Source organism: Taudactylus pleione, unplaced genomic scaffold, assembly GCF_031769625.1.
Source record: "Taudactylus pleione unplaced genomic scaffold, aTauple2 ptg000671l, whole genome shotgun sequence".
NCBI lineage: Eukaryota > Metazoa > Chordata > Amphibia > Anura > Myobatrachidae > Taudactylus > Taudactylus pleione.
In genome coordinates, this window is record NW_028285073.1 from 5,056,184 (window position 1) to 5,074,491 (window position 18,308).

An 18,308-nucleotide genomic window follows, 5' to 3' on the forward strand; every position below is an offset into this window, starting at 1 on the left:
CTAACAATGTTGCCAAAAATGGCTAAATGTTTCAAAAGCACATTACTCGCAAGCATAAGGTGCAGCTGTAAATAAACAAGGAGTCTGGACCCACTGATTAAATGTCAGCATTTAATCAGTATGTCCAGACACTTTGTTTATTTACAGCTGCACCTTATGCTTGCGTGTAATGTGCTTTTTTAACATTTACCTATTTTTGGCAACATTGGCCCTCATTCAGACCCACTCGCGAGCGGCTGTCCACTCGCAAGTGGGTCGATGGTCTGCACTGCGCATGCGCATGACGGAGGGAGCTCCGTCGTGCGCATGCGCGAGACGCGACGAGCGAAGGACTTTCCTTCGCTCGGAGTGTCTCATCAAAGGGGGCGTGCTGTCGATGTTGACTGACAGCACGCCCCCTTTGGTGGGCATGCCGGGGGCGTGCCTGCCAGACGGAGGCATTCCCAAGGGAACGCCTACCGTCTGAAGCCGGCCCCACTGACATCACTAGTGATGTCAGTGGGAGTGATTTTGGCTCTGATAGAGCCAAAATCACTCCTGGCCTTGCGGTTGAAAAACTCAACCGCAGGCTTTTGCTCGCAGTTTCGATGGTCGCGATGGTCAAGACCATCGCGACCATCATCCTGCACGCTCGTATATGCTGTGGGTGGTGGCCCACAGCTATACGAGCGTCCAGGAGGACGCTCCATATTAATGGAGGTGGACCCTGATTCAGAGCGAGCGCTCTGGTCAGAGCGTCCGGCTCTGAATCAGGGCCATTGTTAGTTCTGTAAAGGATACAAATTTTCCACTGAGAAATCTCATATTGTTACACTTCAGCGCTGTTATTCGATTTATTGCTATGGAAGTGTAAAAATGTACTTAATATCTCCACAAACGCTGAGCGACGGCAGCTATGGTGTAGGCCGAACCAGTATTCCTTAGAATGCAGCCTATTAGTAGTCTCGGAATTAAGGACATCAGTGAAACAGTCCTCAGTCATATCATTAGTTTTGAGATGACTGATACTAGACATGATATTGAGTCAATTATTGGGTCAGTAAACATAATTGTTGCTTCTACTGTGCAGAGGTTATGTACATTTTAAATATTGGTGTCTGTTTTGTTATTTTAATTAATGGGATTGTTTGTAAACAAGTAGCAATTTGCAAGCTTATGTATATCACCTCCCATGCTAGTTGTACTTCATATTGGTTGATTGCAAATAGAGAAGAGTGTTAACATGTGGTAAGACATTTATTGGCTGCACATCATATCTCATTGGTTGAAAGGGTTAAAGGACTGTGAAACTTTAAACAAGTTTTTTCTTTTTAAATCAATAAGGCCATACATATTTGTCGGTACAACATGGTACCTGTGCTAATTAGACTTAGGCAATAACTCAATACCTGGCCTCCTGTTCTGTAATATTGTTTAGCTTGGTCGCACTGGGCAACAGAAACATCTATGTAACCTTAGGACTGTTTGGACTACCTCTCCAACTTCAAACTCCATTCAGTGTTGCCTTTTCTGCAGATGTTAACAGAGTTTGAATAAGAATCAAACAATCCAGAGATATTGGTGAATACATCACAAGAGAGGCAGATACTGTCTGCAATACATGCACATGTAGTTCTCTGCGACAATCATTGCACACACTGCCACAAAGTCACTAATGATTGTCCCTCAACCACTGCAACTGCATTTTGAAAAGTGATACTAGCGCTAGTGGTGAAATGAATTCCAGTAGATTTTCCTAAGCTAAATGGCAGACTGAATTTATTAATAACACAATAAAAATAACAGTAAAAGATAATTCATACAAATTATCAAAAGTGCATACAATATGACAGCAAACTTCAGAAACATGCAATTTACACTGAGTAAAAAATGTCATAAGGAAAAAAGTTTCATATCCAAAGTGCATATGGTACAAACAAGAATAGCAGCAGAATATGGTTTACCATGAACCTCCAGGTATCATTGACATATTAACCTAAACTATGTATAGATCCACCTAAATAATACTGAAATCTGCCCAAACCACATATACGTCACAAGAGGTCACACACAGTTTTAGTAAGGCCATATGCTTGATATGAATGACCCATTTAGAAAAAAATCAGTGCCTTGCATTGCAAATGTTTAAAGTTACTATTTTAGCAGTTTTTGTCCTAAAATAATTCTGTCAAAACAGGTGCTGCATAAAACTGATTGGCTGAGTCGTTGCTATGACATCACAGTAGTGGTCTCAGCCAATCCGTAAACTCAAATACCCATTAGCTGGTAACTTGTTTTTAGATACTAGTTAGTCCTGAGCACAGGTTGCATATCCTCTGCTGCTGGTATTAGAAATGGTACAGTCAGCATTCCCATTTATCTCTCTATCTTTGTCCCTTTCACTAAGCTGTATTGGTAAGAGATTTGTCTAGAATAACAAGAAATAAGCTTGCCAAATTCCTAAAGGTTAATGGAAAGCACTAAAGTTTCCAATTGCTTGTTTTAAGGGACCCTTGGACCATAACTATAATGGATAACTTTGCGCTTTTTTTTTTGCTAAGTTTGTAAAATCTAGAATAAAAATTACACAAATAGTAATTTCTTTGCCCCCCCCAAAAATCATATGTCTGGGCTGTTGACATAAGACTGCGTAATTAGGCTCTGTTTATTATCCACAGCTCACAGGAATTAGGAGAATCAAAGTTCCAAACCTTTGCACAACATGTGCCTGGTGTAATTAACTGATTTAAAAAAAATGTGCTCAGCCAAATGGATATTCGCTGCAGTTTGGCTTGCGTCCCAGACAGAGGGACCATTGGATGGTAGAATCAGGTGACCTCAGACAGTGTCTAATTAGACATGATTGAATGCGTCTTGTCTGCCCACACACCTGTAGGGCTGTGATAGAAACGCCACGTTCAGCTCAGTTACTGCATGTAAAGATTTGTGTCTACAATCCATTACATTACATAGCCAAACTGCAAAAAAAACAACAAAGAAAAAAAAGTTTCTAAATCAATTAGATTATATAAAAATGTTGTTATGGAGGTGAGGTACTCAAGTTTGTTAGTTACATATGAATACGTTAATTAGAGTTCTCCACTTTTGAGCTGCAGTTTTGAATCAGTGCAATATTTTTGTCTTCTAGTCTGTTCCCTGGCACACTATGGACTCTGAATAGATGGAGTTTACAAACTGCCATAATAACACCTGCAGCGGTTGCTGATTTCATGGTTCACATACATACCTTGGGAGACACATGACTCATAATTACATGGTTAACTAATCATAGATCAAACTGCTGCCTGGGCTATGTGAAAATGTTTTGCTGGGCATACATGTGGGTATTTTGGACAATTAGGGTATTGCCCTGGCTGTGGCTTCAAAACAAGCTAATTCCGTATAATAATCCAGTTGGAATCTATTATATAGTTATTGGGTATGCCCATAAGATAATTAGATGGGAAGTCCAGGAGCAGAGCATTTTGTACCTGATGGAAGGGGTCATGTTGGAGGGTAGTTGCATAGCAGTGTGCATGCGTGAACCGGCTAGTGCGATCGGGACTTCGATCGCAGTGACAATGCAGACCCATCACAGAGTGATTGATAGGAAGTGCCGTTTGTGGAAGGTGATGGGGGGGTGGTCGGCAAAAGCAGGCATGCCAGGGCATTTGAACGCCGTTGCATGGGCGTGCATAAATTATCCACACGATGTCATACGCAGCTTGAGTACTCATAGCGTGCAACGAGGTTAGCAATTCCTGAGTAAGGTCAGAGCTTGTGCAAGTGTGCGTGAGTCTGCGATGATACCGATGGTTTTGCAGTCTTACGGATGTGTGTAAGGTAAAGTGGGCGTATGTTGTGCTGCAACGGCATAGCGATCACAAAGGATTAGCATACTATCGCAGAGAGACTGCGTGCATAATCACTGTTGCAATTGCAGTTGCAATCCATAATGAATCAGGCCCTAAATGCAGTATGACCAGGTTGTGCAGTGATACTAAACCTGGCAACTCAAGGCTTCCCTCAAACAGTAACAATCTTCAAACCGCACCCTCAGTTATTGGAGTTATCCAACAATATGACTGTAGCTGATGCAGTTGTTTCAGAGTGGAATTTCGTATTGTACAGAACAACCATAATTGGTAATTTTATAGTTTACAAGCACCATATAGATTGCTACTGTTTTTGTCTTCCTATAAACACAGCGGAGGCAGCTATTTTTGTGTTGAATCTGTATTCATGGTAATGCTTTACATTGGTTCACCAGTCACTCAGGCTGTGAGTGAACGGATACTTTAGCTGGCCATACACTTAAAGATTTTCTTTACAACTAGCCAACTAGTTGGCTAGTTGGTACTAAAATCTGGTAATGTATGGGAACAATCGACAATTGACCATTTGGTCCCAAACAAAGGAAAACGGACAAAATTTGTCGCTCAGACAGGTTGGTGAAATCCTTTTAATTTTACCAATTTGTTGGAATTACCATTTTTGTCCATTTTCAGCTGGGTTTTACCTATAAGGTGACTGTTGTTTAGGAGGTGAGTGCTCTGTTTAAATGTGATGTTTGGTTCCTATTCCAGATTTTTGTTATATGCACCACAAGGTTTATAAACCCCTCTGAGCCATGATTCCAGTAAACAAATACAAGAAGGGGATATAAAAAAACTAAAAGAATTTTTTTTTCTCAGGAACTGTCCTAGAAATAAGTATTGTAAACGGGCCATAAATTGGACCATCTCTGTGATGTATCTGGTGACTTCTCATTAAATCTTTTGTCTATTCTTATCTCCTTCCCCGACACATCCATCATTTCTCTTTTTGTCTGTCTCACTGACTGCCAGCCTGAAAAGAATGAGCCTAGCAGCGCAGATCATGCTGTTAACACTGCTGATGCCACTTTTGTAGTTGACTGGTCCAGTCAGTCCACTGAGGCTGCCCAAGTAAGTAGCTTCCCGATCACTTGGCATCGATCTTATAAGCATCCTGTCCTCCTTACCTGGATTCTGTATTTTTGTTAGATTTATTTAGGCATAGTGCATACAGATGCGCCCATGATCATTGTGGCTGACCACACCATAAACGTGCGCATGCATCGCTCTACGCGCCACGGTACACTATGGCGCGTCCCCATCGCAGGAGTGCATCTCCATTCTAACCTATGGCGACACTAATGAGTGTCTCTGATTGCGGGAGCGCATCTCCATTCTAGCCTGTGGAGACACGAATGCGCGCCTTCGATCGCAGAAGTCCATCTCACGCCACGCGTGCCGCGATACGAAGAGCTATGAAAAACAATCTAGCTGGGCATATCTGTAGTTGTGGATGTTATACAGGTGCAGTGATCTGGGTTATATAACTATTACTGACACTTTTTTCTGTTGTTTTTTGTTTTTAAAAGGAATGTTAGGGGCAAATTTACTAAAGTGAAAGTTTTTAGAAGTGAGTTTTAGAAGTGATGTTGCCCATAACAACCAATCAGATTCTAGCTTATTATCTTCTAGAAGGTGCTAGTTAAATGTTAAGTAGAATCTGATTGGTTGCTATGGGCAACATCACTTCTAAAACTCACTTCTAAAAACTCTCACTTTAGTAAATTTACCCCTTATACTGCAGCTGTAGTTATTCTAAAAACAAAGGTTGTCACCGAAAAAAATTATTTCCCATGAGTTTTATACTACTAAAAACAAGTACTTTTCCAACAGTAACTTTAGCCATTCACTAGAGGCATTCTCCCACTGGAGCCTATGGTCAGTATTTTACAGCACCGTACATTCATCAATAATTGCTTTACTACTTATTTGTGGAACACACACATACACTACAGAGGATGAGAGAAATAGAGAATTACTTTTTCTCCTGATTTTTTTTTCTTTCATTAAAATTAATAATCATCCTCTAAAATGACAATATTAATCTGTTCTACTATATTTAGATGCATCCCAATGCAGAGTCTTCTTTCCTTATTTTGTGACTGAGTAGTGATACTTCATCGTCCTTGTCTGACTTCAGAACCACGAGTTCCACAAATAACCTGTTTAAAATGTAATTTACAGACATCTGTTTGATCCATTACCTGCTCCTGTATTTAGTTTTTGATCGCCTTAGCCTGGGATAATATAAGCAGGTCTGTTGGACATTCTTTAATAAATTGAGCCCAGGTTAAATAAATGATAGCTTCAGTAACAGACAAGTCTTCCCATGGATTATATTTAGCTCACATCAATTGTGCTCTGATGTAGCTACATCATAAGAAACATCAGGAAACTTAAGAATTCTTTGGATCAGCACCCCAAATACTAGTGACAGCTAGCTCATATGTCCCTCTGCTGTTAATTGAGAAATGTGGTCACCCATCAGAATCAATGGTTCTTATAAACTGCTCTGTTTATAATGCGGGGTACAGGGATTCTGTGCAAACTGTAAAAATAGAGACTGACAAACCTTAAGGGACAGATTTATCAAACCTTCTAAAGAGGACAAATAGTGTTGCTCATAACAACCAATCAGCTTCTGGTTATCATTACTGTCAACTTATAGCTACAAATTGTTTGGTTGCAATGGGCGACACCTCTATTCATACTCTTTAGAAGGTATAATAACTCTAACATAAAAGTTTTATATAATAAATTGTCTGTTAAATAACTTGTGATACATTTCCATTAAACTGGTTTTTAGGTGACTTAGAGGCCTATGTATTAATAATTGCAGAACTGCCATGATTATTAAGGTTCCGAATTGCGCCAGATATTTTATATTGTAATCAAAATATCCCCCCTATGTACAAAGGGGAACACGCAAGAACGGCAGTTGCGGTAACCACTGTCCCAGCAAGTTATATCCCTGGCATTTTGTTGAAGGTTTTCACATTTGTGAAGGACTTCTCCACGGGAAGCTGACACTGCCCATGCGGAAAGTGTCAGCTTCCACCTTCGGCCGGAGGCTTCAGGATAGAGATCAGAAGATCTGAAGATGGTGTAAACTACTGGGGCCAAAGCTTTTTGGAGTTTTATAGATGGGGCTGAGATCGTAGTCCCTGTTGCTAATAATGGGTACTGTGATCTACAGTCTAATTAGCACTCTGCCGCAGATTTATGTGAGATTTCTGCCAGAGATCTCCTGCATTGTGCTATTAGTACATGGCAGCAATTCATCAAAGTATGCAGAAACTAGCGGTGATGCGACTAGAAACACACCAGCAGACTGTGCTGATTAATTTGATATGTGACACTTGTATATCTGTGTGCGACCGAGTCCCTGAATCTGTATACGAATTGCTACAATGTAGCGGCTGCAGCTTTTTTTATTCCAAGTTCCTTTGTGTTTATTTTATAGCCTCAGGTGCTCACAGATATACAGGTGTCACATATCAAATGAATGAGCACAGTCTGTCCTAGTCGCATCGCAATTTAGATGCATTTTCGGTAATAACTAGCAGAGTTGCAGGGAACCTGGTGGCTCACTCACGCCAGGCTAGTTGCGCTGCATGGCGTATTGAGGCTAGATTTATGAGGACACATCTGTATGTATGGTGCTTGGTGTTTAATCCTAGCTACAGTAGTGGAATCAGCTATTTTTCCTGTGGTTCATCTTGTATTTAGATTGATTTGAAGCAAAGATATTGGCATACAGTAACCATGTTGCTATATTTGTATTAGATACAGTTTTAGATGCCATCAAGGTATGCAATTTCATAATATCTTTAACGTTTTATGGGGAATATGTCCACATAAATGTATAGATTATTTTATTTATTTATTTATTTTATTTATTATCAGTTATTTATATAGAGCACACATATTCCGCAGTGCTTTACAGAAAATATTTGGCCATTCACATCAGTCCCTGCCCCAGTGGAGCTTACAATCTATATTCCCTGCCACATTCACACATGAGGGTTACTTTTTTGCTGGGAGCCAATTAACGTATAAGTATATTTTTTGGAGTGTGGGAGGAAACCAGAGTACCCAGAGGAAACCTATATACAAACTCCCCCAGGGAGGGTCATGATGGGAATCGAACCCACAACCTCAGTGCTGACCTTTACACCGTCTGTGCTGCCATTACATTTATCGCTTAATTGATATTAAATTTAATGTTGAGGAACCATTATACGCATTAATAAGTGCCTCATTACATGAGTTGGGACTTCCCAAGTAACTTTTATATCTGTCAGTATTTGATACATTGCAGGAAATTTAGCTTAAGTTCAATTTTAAACAGAAAAGGTTCCCCTAGGGCTGAGGTGATGCTTTTCTTATTTTGTATCTGGTCATTTTGTCACTTCTGTTATCAGTGTCAGACTGGGGCATAAAGGGCCCACCGGGGGAATGCAGTGGTAGGGGCCCATGCTTAAGGGGTGTGGTCATCCACAAGAGTGGGTGTGGCCAGCCACCACAGATGCTTGGCTAACCATTAGGCAAATCTTGGTGTAATTTCAATATAGGGAACCAAGGGGTCTATATACTAAGCCTTGAAGAGAGATAAGTAGTTGGAGATTCCTACCTGTCAATTTTCAAACACAGTATGTAAAGTTACAGTTTGGAGCTGATTGGTTGGTACTACCTCCATCCACTTTATCTCCCCCATGGTTTAGTAAATAGACCTCATAGACCCCAAAGCCCCCATGCTGATCAGTGGTCCTGCTCCTCCAGGTAACTGACCATATAAAAGAGTAACAATCTATAAATTGAGGTCTGGAACCTGACACCTAGAAGAGGGGGGTGGGCCCCTAGGCAGTGGGGCCCACCAGGGATTTCCCCTGTACCCCAGTACAACCCTATCTGTTATTTCTTTATGTGCGAATCCAGAAACAAAATACTGTTTTCTTGTTAGTTAATGACTAATTATTAATGAATGGATGTTGTGTTTCAGCCACCAGAACCAGCTCCTATTGCCTCTCCTAGGAAGGAAACAGAGGTTAAACGTGACACCGTTGAGAACGATACAAATGTAAGATGTTTCCTTCTGAGATCAATATACTGTAATAAAAGATAAATGATACAAAGTGTTTATCCTCATAATTCTGTGTATCCAGACTGACAGTGAGGATTAGTTACACAAGTTGTATGCAGTGTTTTCCAGTATTATTATTATTATTATTATTATTATTATTATCATTTATTTATATGGCGCCACAAGTGTTCCGCAGCGCCTTACAAAGTACATCAACAAATAAGTTGACCAATGACTTAAAGAGTAATACAATACAGGACCAGGACATGGATAATATAGATTGCTACATTAGCAACCATAACACCCAGATAAGCGACAGAGCAAAGCAGCCAAGAAGTAGATGAAAGTAGAGAAGCTGGTAGAGGGCCCTGCTCTTAAGAGCTCACGTTCTGTAGGGGGTATATGTGAAAAACACCAACTTCAAATGTTAGAAAAAAAATAGAACCCTGTACCAAAGAGCTCACAATCTAATTATTGCAAATGTATCAAGTATTACACTGCCGTATTTATACAAACTTGTGGTTACTTATCGGTCGTTCATAGGTGCTTGTAAAGGGAGGGGTTTACTAGACTAGAAAAAATAAAAAAAAAAGTCCCCCAGCACACTGTAAAAGGCCAGCAATAAGATTTAAGTACTACATGATAATAGAAATTCAGAGATCTTTGCTGTATATATTTGCTAAGATGTGCTTCAGCATTGGGCCGCGTCAAGGTGTCACTGTACCAGTGTCAATAATGCTACATGATAATAGCACCCGTTCTGGGTCATATAATTGCATACTATTGTGCCACATGGTTATAGCACATATATTGATATTGATATATCTAAGTGGAGAATCAAATCACCTGGAGATACCCAAGAGACCTCCAAATAGCACAACAAGAACCAGCACACCCTCCCAGTGCTGGTCTCATCCATGCCTCTCAGAACAGTGATACAAAATAGTGGTTGCACAGATCAAGTTAGTCTTTCACAGGTGCTTGTAAAGGGAGGGGTTCACTTTAGACTAGAAAAAAAAAAGAAAAGAAAAATGTTCCCTCCAGCACACTGTAAGGGGTATATTTACTAAAGTGCGGGTTTTTAGAAGTGGAGATGTTGCCCATAGCTGTAGCAACAAATCAGATTCTACTTAACATTTGACTAGCACCTTATAGAAGATACTGTAATAGCTAGAATCTGATTGGTTGCTATGGGCAACATCTCCACTTCTAAAAATTCTCACTTTAGTAAATTTACCCCTAAGACTCCGATATTTATGCAAAATGTAAACTGCACTTAAGCAAAAACACTATTTATAATAACATGCTATAGAACAAATCTCCAGCATCTCTTTGCAATGTGGCTGTAATTGCGGGGAGCCGAGGAAGCCTGATCTACTACCTTCAGTGAGAATCCCTAGGGCTACTATGGGGATTCTTGCATGTGCAGGTGGAAAGCCATACTGCCTATTGATTTTACAACCATCATCATTAGTATCTGCACTTGCCCCAGCCCCATTCTAGGTGCAAGAGATCCATTGGAAACAGGCTGTTCATCCCTGTACAAATGACTCCGCATCGCATGGAGCATGTGATACACGCCCATGACACTGCCAAGACACTCCCACGAGTCATGGTGCTTATGTGCGACTGCGACCGCTTTGCACTGCCCAGTTCCCACTCTAAAACACTTTATTTCACAGAAAGCCAGATCCGGCTAAGTTCCATCCAACTCATAGTACAGTAGGACGGACATAAACAAAGATGGGTAAATTTACATTTGCACATGTACTGTATGCAAAAACTTGTCATTTGCATCCGTGAATAGAGATTTGTGTGACTCCGAATCATCCACAAGGTGAGCAAATCCCTTCACTATTCTATGTGGTTCACAGCCTCAAGGAAGAATAGAGGTGCAGTTTGATGGCATCATTACACCCTTCTACATGACCCCTACCACCAGGTAAAAATACTCTGCTCCTGGACTTTCACATTTACAATTGTAGTCATCTGTGTTTCACTAATTGAGAATGGTTGTTAATACAGGTGATAGCAATCATAAGTGAAGTGGTAAGCAGTAAGTCCAGGAGCAGAGCATGCATCTTGTACCTGGTGGAAGGGGTTATGTAGGAGGGTCTGCATCACCTATAGTCCTAGAGACCACGGAACCAGGTAGACACACTCAGCTCTAATAAGGTTAACAGAAAACATAAAAAAACCAGGACAAACATGGAAACTTATTTGTGTTACATGACAAACGTTTAGCCCCATGCTAGGTTCCATTTTCTATATGAATGTACTCATATACAGGTTGTGTATCCCTCATCTGAAATGCTTGGGATCAGAAGTGTTCTAGTTTTCCGATTTTTCGGACTTTGGAATATGTGCATATACACAATGAGATAACTTGGGAATGGGACCCAAGTCTAAACACAAAATTCATTTATGTTTCATATACACCTTATACACAGAGCCTGCAGGCAATTTTATACAATATTTTTATAATTTTGAGCATGAAACAAACTTTGTGTACATTGAACCATCAGAAAGCAAAAGTGTCACTATCTTTATACTATATTTTTGTATATTTTAGAGCATTTTAGATTTTTAAATTTCGGATAAGGGATATTAAGCCTGCATCAATAAATAAATACTGTGTATAATCTATTTGTGAAATGTATTCTGTATATATTCTATTTGCTGAATTTATTATCATTTTTTGCAGCAATCCAGTTCGCTCCCAGCTGTTGTTGTTGAAACTTTTTCTGCTACAGTGAATGGTACAGTAGAGAGTGCACCTCCCAAGACGAACATGCCCCCTGGATTTCTGTATAAGGTTAGAACAGAAACACTGATTGTAACTGTGAAATCTAAAATTAAGCCAATCATAGAGGCCCACCTTCTTATATATGGCACACCACTTTGTGTTGGTTCTATCTGAGGTAAGGAGTGCCAGGAATTTAATGGCACAGTGTAGCTTTGGGAAAACTCCAGCAATCTGATCTGGTTAATTTTTTGTCCTTATAGGGAGAGTAGCCGAAGCATTTCTCTGTTTGTGTTTTGTGCAGGAAAATAAATGTGAGAGTGCTGCCTGTTTTATATGTATTAGGATATATTTCAGTGGGAGTCAGTAAGGGGAATGTATGTAATGTAAAAGCGCAAAACTGCAGAACAAATACTCATTTGTGGCATCATGTGCTGACTTTTAAGCAGCTGCACCCAGATTTACATGGAAGCCAATGAATTTGTGGGGTACACTGGCTGATAGAGAAGTTGGGTCCATGATGAAGGGGACCTTTGCCGTGTTTAGGGGTGTGCCTCCTGTACTTTTGCAAAATGTAATTATTTATAAGGGATAAAATGGTGGAGAGGGTATAATTTACAGCTTCGTGCTTATCTGAGGTCTCTGAGATTAGACTTCATCAATTAAGAGGACACAATTTGCAGCTTACAGTTGTACTTCTGTGTGAGAGCTTGTTTCTAGGCACATTCAACAGCCGTGGATGCTCGCTGGTAGTCATTTGTGTTCCCTCCTTTTCTTCCTTCCATGCTCCTCCACTTCAAACAAGAAAATAAAGTACTTATACCGGCAGCAAAGAATGAAGCGATGCAGAAAGAGGTGGTAGGAAGGATTTCTAGAACACACATGACCAATCTGATTAGAAAATACAATTAGTACAGTGGTGCAATTTGTTGCACACAGTTGTCATAGACGTTATAGAAATTACCTCTGCTACACTTCTGTACACCATCCACAGTTGGAATTCAAATGCGAGTATCCATCCGTATACTGAGTCGCACGGATCTCTGCAGCTGCATTGGCCCCCAGCCCGCCATCAGCTAGAGCAACCGTCAACACTGTTCTTAGCGGGATGTAGTTATGAGACCAGGGGCCACGATGCCGTCGGTCTCAATACCTACGCTGAAATCCTGACAAGGGACTTAAGATAGGCATCAACATACCGATGTCTATCTTAATCCCGACGCCCCAATGCAGAAGGATGCCAGACCGAACGAGGTAGGGCCGGGGCATCCTTAGCGTTAGCTGTGTTGGGAGAGGGTTAGGTTTAGGGAGTGTAGCGGGGTTAGCGTTAGGTTTTTTGTTGTTGTTTTTTTTGGGGTGGGGGGTTAGGGTTAGGCACCCCTAGGGGACAGGGCTAGGGTTGGGCACCACTGGGTGGTGTTAGGGTTAGGTACTAAGGGGGGAGGGTTAGGTTTAGGCACCTATAGGAAGGGTTAGGGTGCGGGGTGGAGAGTGTTAGGCTACAAGAAGGGAAGGTTAAGGGGGGAGGGTAAGTATACTTACCCGACCCCTGTCGGGACACCAATCATTGGGATGCCGCTGTTGGTATTCTGACAGGAGGCATCCCGACAGTTGGCATTACATACCCATTCCGTTATCATCTGTCCTATGCTGGATGCAAGAGATCCTTCTGAAAGAGGCGTCCCCTCGGCATACACACAACTCAGAACATGGTGTACCTCTGGCTATGCGCACCATGACACTCCTACTAGGGGGTTCTCTTCTGAGCATATGCCCATTTCATGGAGGGTGAGAAACTGTGGAGATCAGTCTGACAAGAATCACTCAGAGAGATGCATGTACTCACTACAGCACATTCACAGTTTGCTTAACCTCCATGCATGCAACTCAGGATCAGACCCTTTATGTGCAAATGTCAGTATAAATGACATATATTAGTAAGAAAATAATGAAAGGTATCAGATGGATAAATTATTCCAGTTAATATAAAGGCAACTTAGTAAGCTGTATAAGGCCACAAGTTGTGGGAGGCAGTGGAACAAAATAAACATGTTCGTCATAACAACTGGTAGTTTGTGTTAGAGATGGGAAGGCCACCTTCAGGTTTCTGCCTAAGCCAGGTAAATATCTAGCCCACCCTGCGTGTACAGATAATCATGTCCTGTGGCTATTTTGCTCCTATATTGATAATGACATGTCTTGTGTATTGATATGATTTGTTTGTGGCTGTGTTTTATGACAACAGTATCTTAAGTAAATATAACAGATCAAGCTATGGTCTCTTATTATATTGGGAGGTGTGTAAGAATATCTGCCCAGAGCTCTGCGTAGGGTCAGTTCTGACCCACTTTGCACTCTGCATTATTTAACAAAGCTTTATATTGTTTCAGGTTCGGGCCCAACATGACTATAATGCAACTGACAGTGACGAGTTAGAGCTGAAATCTGGAGATCTTGTTCTAGTAACTCACTTTGACAACCCAGATGAGCAGGTGAGCATGACGGTTGGTGAACCCTAAACCTCGTCCCTTCTGGACTGAAAATGAGTAATTATGGTATCGCATGATAATATATGAAGGACCACTAAGCCTAAAGTATATATTTCTACTGGTCATATTCCCAGACTTAATTGTCTGAGGAGCTTATCAAAACTTTCAGATATTGCATAGACATTATCTAAATTAGAAGATAAAGTTAGATATCATTGCTAGTTTGTCAATCATGGTCAAGATTTGGGAAGCTTTTTGTACACTTTGGTAGCTATATCTCTTTGTATAGCACATTGCATTGTATTTCAAAATGTTGTACTATTGTACCTAATAAAGCAAGGGCGATTTTATCATCTGCGTTGGATTTATAAATGTCGCTAATCATGTGTTCAGTACGAACTATGTGTGTATTTTGTACCTTGCCTGCTGCATCGTATGTGGCTTCACTTCTTGCTGTTATTGCATTTATAAAACCTCAATGTTCTGTATCTTGCTTGTGAAGTTTTTGTGCTACTGTTTGGTGCAGCAGAATTTTGTGGTGCCTTACAAATAAATGTTCCCTTAGCAGTGCTCTTATCTGAATATTCTGTGATTTTGTCCCTTTCAGGACGAAGGCTGGCTAATGGGAATTAAGGAGAGTGACTGGCTTCAGAATAAGGATTTTGAACAACATAGAGGAGTTTTCCCGGAGAACTTTACAGAGAAGTACCAGTGAGGAGCAGCAACCCTTCAACTCGGGGATATAAAGCAAATTTTCTGTGAAAATTATAAACCACGTCTACCCTATGAACAGTTACCCTACAAGTGTCAACTTAAAGGTTTCATTCTCTAATAGGCGCAAGGTTAGATAGTACATAGACACAGTTCCTGGATTGCTAAAATGTATGTGTTCCCCAGTTTCACACCCAGATGTGATTGGATTGATCTTTGGTCTGTTACAAATTGATTAGTTCTGGGGGGTCCCCATGTATAGGTTGCTCTGTAAGAATGCCAAATACTATAGTGTGTCATTTTATTGTGTACATGTCACATGAGGGAGCTACTGTGTGTCCTAAAGAAGTATTCAACTGATCATTTCAGTATGAACTAGTGACATCACAAAGTGCCTAATGCTCCAGTGATGTCACCAGTTCCTAATGACTTCATCGGCAGCATTCTCCTATTAGCACATGTTATCGTGGTATAGCGTGTTTTATGATCATCATCTGCAGACACTGTGTGCCATACCACCAGAATCACACTTTGAGAACAGATATGGAATTTTGAATACCTTGTAACACTAAACTCAAATCGTACATAAGTAAATGTAATCATAGCAAAACATGTACATTGCATTTGTCCCAAGTTTCATTCGTCATCGGCAAAAGATATCCTGAAATTGTTTCCTAGAATATGGAAAAGACACGGCTCATTATAATAGCCTTCATAGCGGATTCCTAAATGTTTCCACCTACTTATACATGTAGATCTGCCCACTTCTATGGGTTTCACTTTCAACCAATCTCATGAGCAGTTTGGACAGTCCTGTGGGAAATTCTAAGGTGTGATTTTAGCAGTGGACTCTATACTGATTGCATGCTTGTTATGCAGTCAGGTCTGCCAGTGGTGGGCAGAAAATTCCAAACTTTCTTTAAGTAAAATGGAATCATATATAATGTTTGTGTCTCTGACCTATGTCAAGTCACGAAAATACATAATGGAAATAACCCTGGTGTTAAGGGTGCAGTGTCCCATAATATAACTTATATATGTACGCTATAATACCACTATCAAAAAACCAGTGACAGCGGAGGTCTTTTTGTCGCATTACTGTCTCATGAAGGTTGTCTACCTCTGAATTTGACAAGTTGCAAAGTGTGTGTTAAATGCATTAAAAGTATTAGAAGTTTTTTTTCCAACCATCTGAATGATTCTTGTAACACCCTTTCCGTCCAGTCATTCTGTTTAATGCTTTTTATGAAGGCATTCATTCGAGGTTCATGCAGTTATGAAGTGCTACATTGTGACACATAATATATATCATCAATCAGATTGAGGTTCACAACTGTTATTTTTCATGAATTGTGATTTTTGCAATTAAAATATATCCAGTTGTGCTATCACACAGGTTTGCCTGCATTTTTGGATATGAATTAAACATTGATCTTAAAGTCAACATTTACTCGATTAGAATTATAGTCCAGTGCTATCCAGAATTTCATGGAAATAACTTGTTTATAAAAAAAAATTAAAATAAAGTATGTATTTGGGCTGGATCCCATTTGAAAAGTAGTATTTATACAGTAGCATTAAGGAAAGTTCTAAGCCAAGGTCTTGGCACTTAAGCGGCCAGTTGGACATCCTTGTTCTTGGTAATCTGGTTGCAAATGTCACCTCTAAATATAGACGAGTCTGCAACTTTTTTATTTTCGGATTTCAGAATAAATGTTTCCAGTGAATAGAGAAAGAGGAGCAGATACACCGTCCACTGGGTTCCCCAACATAAATTCATAAGTGTGGATAATAACACAGGCAAAATATTCTTATCTTATACCAACAACAGTTGGAAGATCTGTATGATGTGTATGTTAAATACAATCCAAAGTGTATCTGTTCTGGTTAAGGTATAGACATTTTTCATATATGTAAATGTATTTATTTGCAAATTCTGTTAACTATTCTTTTAAAGTTAAAAAAAACAAAAAAAACAACAATGTTCTTCTTTGATCTATAATTCTAAACAAATGAGACTGAAGATGGCTTTAGTGCATTGACTTTACCTTTTTAATAGAGTTTAAAGTTTCTGAAATGTTGATCATTTCATCTACTGTAGACACTGCCCGCAATTACATTATGAGCAGAATATGAGGCTTAATGCGCTTTTTAATGCACTGTTCAGCATATACCCCCCATGATTTTACCACATCTTCCATTACTAAAGTCACTTGCAAACTGAGGTACATAGCCCCCCGGGAAGTCAACAGGACTTCATTTACTCTTGTGTTTTTATAAGAAATGTTTTTGTGTGTGTTCATTCAAATAGCTAACAGAACTGTGATTTTATACTGTAACAAGGTAACCTGTGAGTGATGTTCTGAGTGTGTAATGTAGACCCATGAATGAGTTACTCAAAGCTTAGTAACCCTCTCTGCTGCAAAGACTGCTGTGATACATTTTAATACATGCTATTTCTTAGATTGGTCAGCATACATATATATATATATATATTTTTTTGTCAATTATTATTTTGTAACGAACACTATGAAGTTTGACAATGGTGATTTAAAAAAGTGGGTGCACTAAATATATTTATGGCATGTAGTACCTATTAGCTAATGGATTTTAAAGTATACAGTCGCCTACGTACAGTGAAGACAGCCATTTTGTGGGCGGGACCCATAGTTTGCTCATTGTTTTACTTGGAACTAGTGATGTCATCGAGACATGAGGCAAATGTAAATGGACAGGTTGCGCTGCAAATTTTTAGGTCCTGCCCACAAAATGGCCACTCTACTGTGTGTAGGCGGGCGCTACACTTTAAACTTGAAGTAAGACAATGAGGTATAAAGTTTACAGGGAAAAGAGAAAGTTCCTCTGATAATTATTGGTTGTGTATATTTTAGTTGTCAGTCTCCCATTAGTGATGTCAGTGACTTAAACTGGTTCAGTTTACTGGCATCACTCAGTTACTGGTTTCATCTGTGAAAGAGTTGGCAGTCTTTTTTTTTTTTTTACTGAAAAGTGGTGAAAAAGTGATAATCACAAGGGGATTGTGTCTGTGTTTTTATGGCTCAGGTAAAGGCTTGTCCTGAATACATTTGTACACCTGTTACATTACATCTAATAAATAAATATCCCCAAGATTTGGTGTTTTGTTATTACATGGAATAGTAGGAGACTGTGTAAGTGATTCACTCTAATAACATTAATTTGTCTGGCTCATAGCTCAGTGATAGACAACCGATGGCTCCCCAAATTCTGGCAGGCGTGCCTAAACTTGTAGTTCCACAACACCTGGGAAGCCACAGACAGCTCACATCTGCTAGGTATCTAATAATCTATGTTTGAGAAATAACTACTCGGAGAGCTGTAAGAACTGGTTCCTATGGCTCAGCTAGAAATTGTGTCATCATCTATACGTACAGCCAGCTACCTACAGC

At 39.9% G+C, this 18,308-nt stretch overlaps 1 protein-coding gene across 9 annotated transcripts in view; it reads left to right on the top strand.

The window, feature by feature from the left end:
- The window catches only part of BIN1 (bridging integrator 1), a 162,552-nt gene extending 144,541 nt beyond the window's left edge, over nt 1-18,011 (top strand). For 6 of the 9 annotated variants that reach the window (XM_088455799.1, XM_088455802.1, XM_088455803.1 and 3 more), the window contains 5 exons: nt 4,827-4,925; nt 8,857-8,934; nt 11,642-11,752; nt 14,071-14,172; nt 14,777-18,011. In XM_088455799.1, coding sequence (XP_088311925.1) covers nt 4,827-4,925; nt 8,857-8,934; nt 11,642-11,752; nt 14,071-14,172; nt 14,777-14,884 — 498 coding nt within the window. In that variant the 3' untranslated portion in view covers nt 14,885-18,011. The remainder of the gene's footprint in view (nt 1-4,826; nt 4,926-8,856; nt 8,935-11,641; nt 11,753-14,070; nt 14,173-14,776) is intronic. The other 3 variants (XM_088455804.1, XM_088455808.1, XM_088455806.1) reach the window with 1 other exon arrangement.
- The last annotated feature ends 297 nt before the right edge of the window (nt 18,012-18,308 follow it).